At 39.5% G+C, this 14379-nt stretch overlaps 1 protein-coding gene across 1 annotated transcript in view; it reads right to left on the bottom strand.

Moving 5' to 3' along the window:
* Window positions 1-14379, bottom strand: part of ZZEF1 (zinc finger ZZ-type and EF-hand domain containing 1) — a 59478-nt gene that overhangs the window by 17217 nt on the left and 27882 nt on the right. Inside the window, exons 27-41 of the mRNA XM_066563385.1 lie at window positions 13077-13156; window positions 12077-12170; window positions 11001-11517; window positions 10208-10372; window positions 9401-9520; window positions 8348-8509; window positions 7528-7657; window positions 7139-7277; window positions 6080-6245; window positions 5280-5542; window positions 4149-4321; window positions 3452-3599; window positions 2757-2896; window positions 2044-2321; window positions 762-936 (exon numbers count right to left, since the gene is read on the bottom strand). Coding sequence (XP_066419482.1) covers window positions 762-936; window positions 2044-2321; window positions 2757-2896; window positions 3452-3599; window positions 4149-4321; window positions 5280-5542; window positions 6080-6245; window positions 7139-7277; window positions 7528-7657; window positions 8348-8509; window positions 9401-9520; window positions 10208-10372; window positions 11001-11517; window positions 12077-12170; window positions 13077-13156 — 2750 coding nt within the window. The remainder of the gene's footprint in view (window positions 1-761; window positions 937-2043; window positions 2322-2756; window positions 2897-3451; window positions 3600-4148; window positions 4322-5279; window positions 5543-6079; window positions 6246-7138; window positions 7278-7527; window positions 7658-8347; window positions 8510-9400; window positions 9521-10207; window positions 10373-11000; window positions 11518-12076; window positions 12171-13076; window positions 13157-14379) is intronic.

Genomic DNA, 14379 nt, shown 5'->3' with positions numbered 1-14379 from the left:
GAAAATGGAAGTTCAAGTCTAGAAAAGAAATGTCTACAACAACCAACTTAATGTCACATAGGCAGTGTATCAGTTATGAACATCAAGATGGAGAATGGATTGTTTTGCTTGTACAAAAGTCCTTTTGGATATTGAAACAAATGAAGCTGGTTTGCTTGTAGCAGTTATAAGCAGCATCCATAGAAATACCAGGCAAAACCAGCTCATTATTCTTCATTAGATCAACGTTAATTGTGCACTAGTGGAAAGATGTGAACTCTGACACACATCTGTCACTGTCATGTTTTCTGGAAAAATCCCCTTGCCCAGGATTCATCTCCTGGGAAGCTGAAAAGCCTCAAGAAAAAGGAAAACAATATTTTCTCATTTGCTTCTCCCGTGTTTTGCTGCTTTGGAATGTGGTTTGGATATTGTTTATCCAACATGTGAATTGTTTTGACTTAATGACCAATCACAGCCAGCTGTGTCAGACTCTGAGGAGAGAGTCAGGAGTTTTTAATTATTATCTTGTTAAGCATTCTGTAAGTATCCTTTCTCTATTCTTTAGTGTAGTTTTAGTACAGCATTCTTTAATATAATAAATAATAAATAACATGGAGTCAGATTCATTCCTTCCTGCCATGGGGGACCCCAGAAAATCCTACACACATCAGGTTTTGAGAGTTTAAAAAAGCTGTCTCCAATTGATGGAATCTGTAGATTTAGAGATAGCTAACAGCTTTAACCAATTCTGTTTCCTTTAGGACTGCCAGGCCACTTACCTCAGGAAAGCCAACCAGCACCAGCAAAGTGAAGATGTTGGTGTGCTTCAGCTGGAAGGGCAGCTGCTTAATGCAGTGGTCAGTGAAGGCAGCAATGACGTGGTGCCACTGTGCAGAGGAGTTCAGCGCCCGCAGGATGTCGGCCATGGAGCTCGCCCAGTCCAGCCCCACCCGGCTGCAAAGCAAGGGCAGGCTGGGTTAGGAGGGCTGAATGCAGACTTACCTGAGGCTGCTCCTCCTCCAAGCAGCATTATCACTGCTAGTCTGTCACAGCTGCAGCTTTCAAATTGTTACAGAGCTGTTTTTCCAAATACTCCAGGCTGTCATGCCAGTTGACACATGAATTCTGCTTTGTTTTCCATAGTGCATAAATCTTATTCTGCTTTCTGAAAGGGTCTACAAGGCCCAAATCAAAGTGTGCCTGAACTTTGCCACTGCTATCTCTGAATTTTAGTTTAGAACTCAGAAGTTTCTGTTTGCATGGCAGCAAGAGGTTCATTTCCTATGGATGTGACCTCTGTGGATCACACAAATAACCCACAGGGACTGGGCTCTTACACTAAAGTTAGTCTGGTCTCTTACTAACTAAAGTTAGTTTTTAAGAAAATCCTTTCCCTCAGCTTATGCTCAGGATATTCTTAAATTTTGTATGCTTTCATCAATTTAAAAATTATGAAAATAATTTCATATGTTTTTCTGTTTATTTATGAACCCTCCCTATAAAATACAGCTACAATAAGATATAAGTCACTTTTAAAAGGCATGACATTAATCTCAGAATGCTTCAAAACTTTCTCAGGATCTTCAAAATTGGTCCATCCCTGCTGTTTCCAGTGCAATTCTACTACAAAAAACCTCTCTCTCAAGTACTCTTACACAGAAGGGCCAGATCCAGAAGTCACCACTGGTGATAGTTTTTGACACACCCTCCTCCTTCCCCAAGTTACACAAGAGATGTGTAACAATGTGAGAGAATGAATGTCACACAAACAGTAAAGGACTGTACTTTTGGCTTTCCTTGTAGTTTCCACACCTCACTTCCTCCTCCCTGACATGCTGTGGAGGTAAGCACAGGAAATCAGGCCACTCTTCAGCAGCCAGCCTTCTTCTGGAAGGAAATTCAACTTCCCACTGCAACGAAGGCTGCAGATGCTAAGCCTTTCCATGACCAGGGTACAGGTTTAATTCCCTTCCTATTAAAAAGCCTCTATGAACAAGGCATACATGAAAAAAAAATTACTGTTCAGCAGAGATTAACTGATTGGGTTAAGGTAAGAAGCACCTGTCTAAACAAACAGCTCCCAGACTGAACAGAAGATGAGTTGTCTTCCATCCTTCTGGCACTGCAGACCCATCTCCTGGTACAAACAAATTATGTTTGGCTGAAAGGATTTTAGTCACAGCAGCATCCACTTCTGCAGGCATTAGCCTGAGGATTAACTGGCCCAGGAGTCCCAAGGTTAAATGATAAGTTTCATTCAGGTGGCCAGCATTTGAGATTACAACATGAAACATCAGTGGAAGTATTTGTTCTAGGTTGATCAGAGACATTGTGGAGCCCTGTGGAGAGAGAAAAATCTCAGTGAGGCAGGGAAAGAAAACAAGATTTTTAGTCCAAGTCAGCACATGCAAAAGCTTCTGTTCTGAAGGTCTTTCAAATGGGACAGAAGGAATGAGAAACTACATTCCTACTTTGGTTATTGGCCTGTTAATGTGAGCTGACTAAAGTGTCTGTGAAGCTAAACTGAAGATTTAAAGTCTGCTAAACAGCTAAGACTCTACTTCACAGATACATTAAAATTCCCTTCCCTCTCCCCCCAGCCAAGAACAAGCTCTTACATTCCTTAGTGATGTCAATGTCTGAAGACATTCTAATTCACATTTCATAACATGTAAGGAACATGGGTCCATACCCCACAGTTAATTCCTATGAATTTTATTAATGTTATTTGTGCACATAGAAAAAAAACCCAGATGGAAGGAAAAAGAACTAACTGATTTGAAAGGTGGTAACATAGCTGCCAGCAACCCCAAAATCCTCTTCTGAGAGCATTCAGCAAAAACTTGTTCCTGGCTAGGTATTAAAACCTTCTCTGTTGGTTTTGGGGTTGAGTCCTCTGAGACGGAGTCACCTGCTTTGTAAATAAAAACAAAATAAGAAAATCCCCTAAGTGACATAAAAGATAAAAGAAATAAGTGATAGCTTAATTTTTATAATCCAAATCTAAAAAGAAATAGAAATTATAAAAATGAAATATTGGGATTTGAAAATAAAGTCTTTATGAAAGTGTATGGAAACAGAAGGTAAAGAAATTTATACCCTCTAGTAAAACATATATGGGACAGTGCTGGACAGATCCATTTAACTTTCAAAATTCTTACAATCCCAGTCTTTAACAGAATTAAACAATTATTTTCTGGTTCCAAGTGCATCAGAACACACAGGTGTTGTGTTAGACCAAGAGGGGCCATTATCTCCATCCATGGATAAATACTTGTGGAAATCTACTCTGATTTCCAGACTCCTTTAAACAGACTGCAAGGCATTTGATCAAAGCAATGTCTGGCAGGTTTTCACAAAGCAGACATTTGAAAATATGCAAAACTGGATTAGGAATAAAAAGGACAGCTGTTTGTTTGCAGATGAGTAGATATTTCTGAGACAGGGAAAATGAGAAATTATTTTTTACCTGTTGCAGGAACATTCCCATCCACAGTCAAGTCTGACTCTTGTCTCACAGCAGCTTTCTTTGCAGAGACAGCTTTGATTTCAATTTCTTGTTTTCCTGCTTTATCTTCTGCAGGAGACTGGATTTCTTTGCGAGTATCTCCTTTCCCCTAAAAATAAACCAGAAGTATTAAAAGATTAAAACAAAATGTAATACCTGCAGGAACAAGCATGGAAAGAATTCAGTCATCTGCACTTGACAAACATTTTTCTTTGAGTATCAAAACCTTCTACTGAAGAATTTCTTGATGTATTCATGTCTTAAGTTTCTATACAATTAAATAATGTTCTTTCATTTTGCTCATATCTCTTTGCATAAAATTATTACACTACAATAGTTTTAAACACTGTATAAAACTGTAGGAAACTCATACTAATACTCAACCAGGAGAAATTACAGCCCTTTCACAATGAACAAGACATGTCCCTCTCCTGCAACACTTTTGTGAAAATCAGTTCAGAACAAGAAGTTTTTGATCAGCTGTATCTAATGAAAAAAACCAACTGCCCCCTTTCCCCCCCAGTTTTTACCTACAAATGAAATCCTTACTATCCCTTATTTCAGTCCCACATTCAGAATGGGTGTTTAAGCACCTGAGGATGTTTAATATCAGATCACATGTCTGGTATCAGGGGTTCTGGAGGTGACAGCTACTCACACTGCGATGCACCAACGAGCCTGGGCTGCGCTTCTCATCTCTTCCCTTCCCTGCTCTGTCCCCAGGGTGACTTTTTGGAGCACTGTCTGTGGGAGGACTGCCTGAAACAGTGTCATTCTCTGAGAAGGACTCATCTTCTGGTAACATGGAGAGGAGAGCTAAATTCTTCAGGCCTGGAAGCAAAAAAGTTATGGAAGTTATTTAGCTGTTGAGTGGCAAGACACAAAAAGCAGAACTTAAACACTTTAAAAGAGAACTGCAAACTTCTTACATAATTCTTTTGAACATTAACTTAATCAAAAACATATTTTCTATCAAGCTCATATAATTATGTAGTTCCATTGAATACTAGTGATGGACAGATGGTGACATCTCCCACCTCAAAGATGCCATTGGGGCAGTGGCCTTACTTTAAGAAAATAGTAGAGTGTCAATTATGAATAGCAAATGACATTTGTCTTATTTTTCAATCTTCAGATCACTTGCACAATAGAACTGTATATTGTAAACAGATTACTTAATGAGTAAGTATTTGGTGGTGGTGGTATTTCAGTTGTATTAGAGCTGCTCCCAAAAACTACCAGCAAACTTATTTGAATATTAGTCTAAAATTTTTGATACATTCAAAATAGATCCCTATTGTATATACCCTATTTTCTGTAGTAGGTCTTTGTTCACAGAAACCCCAATTTCCAGACAAATGAACACCATTGCCACAAATTTATACCACAAACACAGTTTAAAATCTCTTCCCATGAGACGCAGAACAAAAAACTTTTTCCATCAAGTCATTTGCTGTCCTTCAGCTGTCAGTGATACATTGCTAAAAGAACATGAAGTTGTATTGACTGATCCCTTTACAACAGCTAAGATGGAAAAAAAACAACCAGAGACTTGCCAAGTTGTGTCCAATGTTTATGTTAGCATAAAATTAGTTTTCTCAAGTACTCTATTTTCCGTGTTCCAGCGACCCTGAACGACACTTGTTCTACATTTGCTTTCTACATAAACAGTTATTCTCAGTGAAGTACACAGTAGCTTCCCCTTTCCTTTGGAAACTTTCAAGTCAGTAACCACAGCATTTCTGACACTTGTAGAAAGCATTGTTCAGAGCAGGAGGAGCTGACTCACCTTTTCCGTGCTGTGCTTTCATCAGGCAGTCCCCAATGAGCTGAATGCACTGATGCTGCAGAACTCTGGCATGACTGAGGACCTGAGGATCCAGTTTCTCTCCTTCTACTTCCTCCCCATTTGCCAGATCTGCACTGTAGAGGGTCAGGGCAGCAAAGAGCAGCCAGGAGTAGTTGTGGACGTAGGGCTGGATGAGGCGCTGGCGGTCGCTGATGCGGATGGTCACCATGGGGTACACCGTGATGCTGTGGGTGGGCAGGTGGCTGCAAGGACAAGGGACACGTTTAGCAATGCAGCTTTTGGTTTTCTGCTAACCAACAGAGTCAGTCAGTCAGTCAACACAAAATAGCTTCAGAGGAAAACACTTAAAACCCAACACATTGCAGAGGTTTGAACTGGACCTGGTTTTCGTGACCTCTGGTGTCAAGCACTGAAAGCTGTTGTTTTCCACAGCAGGGAAACTCATACTAATACTCAACCAGGAGAAATTACAGCCCTTTCATAGGAAGGGAGACATTTCATTGTCTCTTCTGTCCTGTCATACAGGACTGGTAACTCCTCCTGCAGCTTTCCTAGCCACATCCAGAAAACAATTGCTACCAAGTGACTTCAGAGGCTGAGGCAGGTTTCCAGACATTTTGCCAAACTGTTCCTATCTTTGTTTCCCCAAAGGACACCGAGGAGATGTTCTGATGTCAGACACAGCTTTATAGGAAGCACCATGAGAAGGACTGGCTCTATTTAGCTACTACATACTGTCTTTCTGCCACATAGAGGAAAGCAAATCACATTTTTAATACCTGTCAGAGTATTTCTTTGCATGATAGCATCCATAGCAAAGGTCAAAGTCATCACAAACATTGCAGTTCATTCTCCGACCTATGATAACTCCTTGGCAGTGATCACAGGCATATTCCATATTCACCATTTCATGGTCATCCTCATGTCCTTCAGGTTTAGCTCCACCTGGAAAGAAAGACTTCCCTGTAAATCTTTTTGAAAAAGGACCTTTCCTAATTTCAAGTTCACATTCATAGCAGGGAAAGAACAGTTAAACATTTCCAAAGAACCCAGGAGAAAAGTGTTTGACTTTATTTTGTGTCTAATTGTCCTGGGTTGCAAGATGTGAGTGGGGGTGTGTATTTTTTTCCCATCTGTTAGAGCTGGGGCAGTTATCTTGTGTTAATTGGGCAGTTTTCTTGATCTCTCCCCCAGCCAATCCTCCCTGCAGGAGATCTCTGCTGTCCATGGCCACTGAGTGTCCCTGCAGGGCTGATCCAATTCCAGCATCCCATGGGGAGATGCTGCGCCCAGGGCAGGAGCCAAGCATTCCTACCTGGATCCAATGTGAGCCTGGCACAGCACAGCAGCCTTTGCCCAGTGCATTGCCAGAGGAGCAGCTTCTGCTGCCCTGCATGGCCAGAGGGAGCCCAGGCCCATCTCCAGCAGCCCTGGAGCTGCAGAGGAAAACTCCCCCCTTGTGCAGGATCCCTGCTCCAGCAGAGCCACAGCTGGCACTGCAGGAGGGCTGAGCCCCCATGGGATGGGGCTGTGCCACCCCCTGACACACAGGGGACAGGGCCTGCTCTGACTCAGTCAGGGTTGGTTTGTATTACTGTATTTTTCTATTTTTATTTTCTTCCCTAATAAAGAACTGTTATTCCTATTCCCATATCTTTGCCTGAGAATCCCTTAATTTCAAAATTAAATAATTCAGAGGGAGGGGGTTTGCATTTTCCATTTCAAGGAAGCCTCCTGCCTTCCTTAGCAGACTGTCTGTTCAAACCAAGACAATAACTTCCAAGATCCTGTTTTGGCTTCAAACAGAGGGTTTGGAGGGGTTATTGAGTGGTTCTTACCAAGGAAGCAGGTTTTGCACAGATCCATGTCGTTGCACTGCAGGCAGCGGTAGCGATGCCACGGCGCGATTTCATCACAGCCATCACAGGAAATGTCCACGTTCAACAGGTCACAGTAACGAGCAACAAACATGTGCATCTACAGCAATAAAGCAAAACAATTGACTTAAGTATTATTTTCTTGACTTTCACAAAGCTTCAGACATGAAGCAGAACATTTTCCCTGCCAAAAATGAATCAGGATATTTTAATCATTTTAGACTCTTGAAAGTCTACAGAGATCCAGCTAATAAAAATTAATAATGAATCAGATTCCTTTCTGCCCTTTAGGCTTTTAAAGGTCTCTTGTTTATCCCCTCTGCAGGTAAATATACAAAACATGAGGTCACCTTTCTCTGCTTCTCTGGGTCAGCTTGAGCTATCTTTTCATACCAGGTCTCAAACATTACATCCTGACATTCATCCATCCATTCACAGTTTTGCTTGTAGTCTGCAATTTCATCTTCTTCACTCCACTGACTAAAAGAAAAGCAAGCTTAAAATTAAGTTTGAATGCTATCAGGCTTCCCTTTAATAAAGCTTTACTTTTTAATGAAGAACAAGGTGCTATGACATGCCAATAAAAACAGAATTGTGAGAAATCCCATTCACTCAGTTAATAAATGACCATACAGACATCTGCTTCTTGCTTCTGTGACATGTTCTTAAATACATATGGGGACCATAATGCAAAAATCAGGAAAATCTACTCTTACAAAACAGCTTTTGGAGTGCTGGCAGATCAGATTTTAAGTTTTTCTGGTCTTCACATTTGCACATGTGCAAGTACAACTACTATAAAATTGCCACATGAAGGTGTTAAAAACATTTGACATTCATCAAGGCAATAAACAGTAATATATACCTCCTGCTACACTGCTAAACTAGCAGTGTGTTCCAGTAATAATCAGGTTAAACATTAAATTCCAATAGTTTTTGCAAAAACTATTGAAATGCTGAAATTTCAATATTGAAATATTGAATTTTTTTTGCTGAATACAGCAAAAAAATCGAAATACTTCAGATAAGCCCTTGGCTACTGACCAGAATTATGCTGTACTTGTTAATAGTACCCTTACTGCTTGTTCCAGCAGGAAGTTCAGGAGTCCTCCTGGGTAAAATGGAATCAGTATTTAGCAGCATGAGAAAGCTGCATTGCTCCTGACTCACCAAATGACACTGTCATGGATACTGATGTTCTCCTGTGATGTTGTCATGAGGAGCTGTGGCAGCTGGATCTCCACAAAGAAGGAAAGATCACTGGGCTCCCAGCTCATATCCAAGAGGTGCAGGAGAGCTGTCTGCACACAGGATAAGGCAGGAAGCAAAGACCTAAATAAAAACAAAAGACATTAAAAAACATTAAAACATGACAGCTCTAAAGGTGACCTAAAGTTGAAAGACCTAGAGTTGAAATTGTGTGAGGAGAGGAAGGGTAGAAAAACCCCTAGAGACTGATTTTCAGGCTTTACTGTGCATTAAAGGAATTCTGTGGCAGGAACTCAGGTTAATCAAAGTATTCAACTTACACAATTTAGCAACTATAGACTAAGAACTTGAAAGAAAGACAGTTTTCCTTCTGGATTCAGTTAAGAACAAGCTAATGGTGTTGTCTAAACATTAGAAAGAGGGTTTGTCTCTTCTCCACAGTATAGAATTTTCCTGGTATTTTTAGGAATTTTTTTTTGTTTGGAACCTTTTTGACATTTTCACTTGAAACTGAACAAAGGACTTGAAAGTTATTGTCAGAGAGACTGCCATTATAGCCATTAAATTTTCATTTCTCTCAGACACCTGGCTATAAATCCTCCAAATTCTAACCAGAATGTTGCCAAAACAAGAGTTTTGACATTAAAGCATGGCTGCAGAATTGCCATGTTTCTTGTGGCATTACCCTTGCCCAAGTATTCAATGAAAAATTTGCTATTTCTAGTATTTTACTACTAAGTTCAGAGACACACTGCAGAATTGTAACTACAAAATGCAGTAAGTCAAGTTTTTAACACTGGTAAGTTCTTGTGCTTTCCTTTATTTCCTAATAAAAAGCCAACTTGGCATTTTTGATCACAAGATCAAGGTTCCTCATTTAGTTCTGTAAATAATGGAAAGTACAGACAAAATTAATGAAGAGATTAAATAACAAATAACAAATTACAAAGGAGGAGTTGTGGAGGAATGCAAAAAAAAATAAATCACATAAATAAAGCAAACAATGTACTGTACCTGTCATTAATTGTACTGAACCCCTTCACAGAATTTACCAGGAACAAAACAAGCTGATAGTAGGACTCTCGAATCTCTTTGTGTAGCTCAGCACCACAGCCTTCCAAGTTTCCAAAGTAGCTGCAAATTAAAGAGTCAGCTTAGTAGCCTAGAATTCACTGTGTGGTTTTAAGCAGCATGATTTGTGCAAATTTTACAAACAGGCCCTTTCTAACCCCTCTCCACAAGTGGGAAGGATGTTAAGTTTTATTTAAAAATGCAGTCTTGAAGTTTCAAACTTGAAAGAATCAAGTTTCAAAAAGAATCAAGAAAAAGTTTCAAAATGAAAGAATCCTGTACCAGGAATCAGAAGTGAAGAAACAGAACAGCAAAGCGAATATTCTCATAGCACTAAGAAGAGAACATTCCTTTAAATTAAAAAGTTGCTTTATGAAAATCTAATCAAGATTTTAAAGGAAATCAGTGCATTGCAAGATGACCACAGAAAGCTCCTGACAGGTGAGAAGCCAAGAAACAGAGTTGTGACAGCACCAAACACAACACAGAAATCAAAGTTCAACACGTTCATGGCATGAACAGCTGTGCAACTAAGTCCCACTTAAAAATAATTATTAATTTTTGGGGTATTTTTTAATGAAGTACACAAGATATGCCTACTAGCCTGAAAACTAACCTCAAGTCATATCTTTATTATCCACATGCATTAAAAAGCAGAACTTTCTACTCTTGTCAATATGCATGCCTGGAGGAACACAAGAACTGAGACAGTAAATCACATGGCTGAGATTTGCTTAAATAATTACTTACTTTGTAAAATCTTTCTGACAGGCTAGAAGTTCTAGGAGAAAAAGTACACAGGGTGGGTGAAAGCAGTGTGGCTGCCCAAGAGAGTCCAGGCACTGGCGGATGGTCTTGAGCACTTCCAAAATACTCTGCCCTTGGGATTTTCTCAAAGCAAGAACCTTTAAAACACTGAAAGCAAAAAATATCAGTGAGAACTTCAAAACACTGTATTTAAAACAACACAAATAAAAGAATAATTCAATAAGTGCTTGGCTAGTTACTCAATTCCTTTGTATCTGAATTTCCAGGTGTATTTCAGTGTATTAGTTGGAGTGAGTGATGAAGCTTTGAACAGAATTCAGCTCTTCCTGCACCACTCCATGTTCTAGAGCCCAGAACAGACAAGCTGAGAATTGGAAATCTTTCCTTTGATTTATGTTTTCACAATACCAGGTAATTTAATGAGAGATGCAACTTGTCCCTATTTGGTCCCAAGGATTGGTAATAGTGATACACCATGGCTTTGCTTTTGTAGACAAAAAGCAAAACACCTCTGCAAACACATCTGAGGAAGCAAGACAATAAATTGCCAAGTGACTGGTTTTTACATTCTGTTCTATGTGATAGAAGCTAATGAAATGAAATGGTACTCTCTGAGTCCCTACATCCTTGTGAATAACTGAAGTTTGATACATAAGTCTGACAACTGTATACAAAATATTCTGCCATATTATCTTGCTGCTAAAATACTTCATTCCACCTGAAGAGGTGTGAGGACAAGCTTCTGTATAACTGACAACATTCTCAATTTGCTTACCTTTCATGTGAAAGTGACTGATCCTTAATAAAGTCTAAAATGCTCTTCAAAATAGGATATTTTTCCTTCACAGTAGGCACAGCTCTTGGCTCTTCCATTGACCTGAAGGAGAGCAGCCTCAGTCTGCCACGGCCCAGCTGAGACTTGCGGGTGGGAGTGGAAGGAGGTGATGACACATCTTCCTGCTGTGAAACTGTGCTCTCCACAGGCTTGCTATGAAATGCAGATGCACCTTCTGCTTGGTGGAGGTCTGGAATTTGTTTAACTTTCAGATCAGACTGTGATGCCTGACCCCCCTCTTTTGAAGCAGGGTGGATTCCTGCACTGGATGACACCGATGGGGCTGCCTGGAAGTCCATGTCCACAGCTGATCCTTGTCTTTGGCATTGATCACTCACATACTGCTGGGGATCATCCATGTCTTGAGCTTCCAAACTCTCTGAGGCACATTCTTTTGTCTTTGCTCTTATGGGCAAAAAATTCAGTAACAAAAGGCTCTTCTGCACACAGAGTTTTGCTGCAGTATAAAAATTGGAAGAGTTAAAATCACGACAATAGAACAACAAATTTGCTGTCTTGTGCTTAGGAAGAAAGTGATTTATCTTATTTCTTCTCAGTTGAGACAGCTAGAAAATACTGTCTTTCCTGTTATACTGATCATGATACTATGGGTTGCTTAAGTTCAGATTTCCAAATGCTAAATCTGAATAATCACACTGAACCATATGAAGTACAGAGCAGTCAGTGAGAACACATTTTGTTCTAATAACAATCAGCTGCTGTCCTAACATCAGTTAAATGTGGTAAGAAGTATCTACAACAAGAGATGAATGTAAGTTCAGAACCAGATGACCTGAGTGAAAGGTCACTCCCTGCAGAACTTTCTTACTGTTTTCTGCAGAGAATAGCAGAACATAATCCCAGATAATTAATCCAATCTACACTAGGTTATCTCTTAAGGTATGAAAAACTAACCCCAGTTGCTAACTTACCTTTCACAGCAAAAATAATGCCTTCAGGTTTATAATGCTTTCATAAGCTACCTGGAATGCTCACACACACATGGCAACACTCACCAAGAGTTTCTGGGTTCACCTCACTTGCTTCTGTGCTCTGCTTCTCCTCAGCATCATTTCCCCTCCCCATCAGTGATTTCTGCTTCATTTCCAACTGCAGACAGGACGTTAACATAGTTAAAATATGATTCTCTCTGTGCCTCTATACAGCAAGGCAGGATGAAGACTGTAATGACTGAAAGGAATTTAATCTCAGGAATAGATGACTGTGGTTACTATTCCCAGCTTTGCAGAGCAAACCACCCAGGAGCCTAAAGGAGCAGCACCTGAACTGTCAGAGCAGTAAAAGCCTCACCCTGAGCTGCTCAAGCTTTGTAGGCTGAGACTATTCCCTGTCTTGTGATTTGATGTGCACCAGTCCTCCAAGGAAAAGAAGGTTTCTCATTTACCCTCAGCACTCAGGAAAATATAGACACCTAGTTGTGAGATAAAGCCCTCCAAAAATATGTCACCCCCCTAGCAAGCTCTGTCAGATGCAAACATCACCTGCCATGCAATGGACAAAGGTAATTACTCATCTTAACATGCATCTGCACCCACTGTAACTCTAGTACATCAACCTGCCAGGAACTCAGGCAGAAAAGAGGAGGAAGAAAGTCACAAGACAATAGATTGATGTCTAAGACACACTTGTTCTATGATATACCTCAAAAGAAATCCAACTGCAATGTAAGAATCTTTCTAATTTACAACATAAGTTCTTGCTAAAATATAACACAAATTTAATAAATTTAAACTTGATAACAAATTTAATTGATTTTCAGTCAAATTCAGCCCAGCTACCCATGATGACACATCTGGGGCTGAGGGAAGGAGAGGAGTGTAAGGATGCAATTAAACACTCAAGTCCAAAGTTTCAAAGTTAACATACATTCTTTCCAAGTGAAAATAGTTCATGGAGAATAACTGAAGGAAAAACTGTTCCACCCTACTCCTTAACATTGAATTGTAAAGTACTAAAGTAAATGACATTAATAGAGATCTTCCTGAGTGTTCTTACCATCCATATTCTAATGGAATCAGCCAGGGAATATACTTGTGCAAACTCATCACTCAAAGGCACCTTGCCTCCACTGTTGACTGGAAATGAGAGAAAGAAGAGAGTCCTGTTTATTTACAGCTCCATTTTTATACAACTGCTTAACTAAAATTATGCTACAGCCTTCCCTCCATCTCTTAGTCAATACTTGGAATTATACCTGTAAGAAAAATAGAGAATAAACCTGCCAACATTCATATGTCCTAAATACACAAACTGCACCTTGACTGATTTATTTACAAAGTTAATTTACGAGTATCTTTCTCATCTCTTCCCAAAATTGCTGCCTGAAGCCATGGAAAATAAAATCGTTCCCTATGCATGCAAACTTATCAGAAAAATCAACAAATGCTTAGCAGTCACTTAATGCTCTATAGAAGTATTTGTTTTCTCTACTGTTTTACACTATGAATTTCTGGAATGGACTTTCAAGAGCAATTTGCAAAAACTAAAAACCTGACAAGTCGGTTTCTATTCAAACTTCCCTGACAAGGACTATGGAGAAAAAGACTGAATTCTTATTCAGTCTCTCTTTCATTCTCCCTTTCTAATTTTTGTCCTGTACTCTTTTCAGCATCCTTTCTCCAAATTTCCCACAGCACAGCTGAACATGGATTCTGAAATTAGTCTGCCCCAGCAGGACCAGCAGATGAAGATACTGACAGAACAGTGGGATGGATTTCTCAAACACTCATTAATATTTGTCCAGTTTTCAATGTCACTCAGAAAATTAGCTCAATTGTCAGACATAGACAAAATGACTAAAGGCAGTAACCACATTAGTCATCAAGTCAGTCTTTGTGTCAGTCATTTTTACTCATAACTTCACAGCTCAAAAAATAGCTCAATCATTCTATGAAAATGTAAAATGTTTGGTGTCAAAATTATGACAAAAAGAGAAAACCTAAAATGAAATCCTTCAAAACCAAGTAACATCTTATTATCCAACACTTCAAACATATCAATAAATTTAATGGAAGGATGCTGTAAGTCAAAAAGTTGCTCGTTTTACCTACTGAAAAATACATAAATGGTAATACAGTGGCCAGTAAGTTAAAAGCAAAGCATTATCTTCTATTGGAAAAAAAATTCTGAGGATGGCAGGGTTGATTTCAACAGAATGGTATTTTGAGAGATAATTCACACCTCCTCCAACCCCAACAGTTAATAACAGAAGTTGCTGCTGGCTTTTTAGAAAAGGTACAATGTAGAAAATGATCCAAGAACCTCTAATAACTGGAGCCACACTCTTCTGAATTAAAGC

This window comes from Molothrus aeneus, chromosome 20 (assembly GCF_037042795.1).
Source record: "Molothrus aeneus isolate 106 chromosome 20, BPBGC_Maene_1.0, whole genome shotgun sequence".
Taxonomy (NCBI): Eukaryota; Metazoa; Chordata; class Aves; order Passeriformes; family Icteridae; genus Molothrus; species Molothrus aeneus.
The sequence above is the reverse complement of the archived record's forward strand: the minus strand, read 5'-3'. Positions and strand labels throughout refer to the sequence as shown.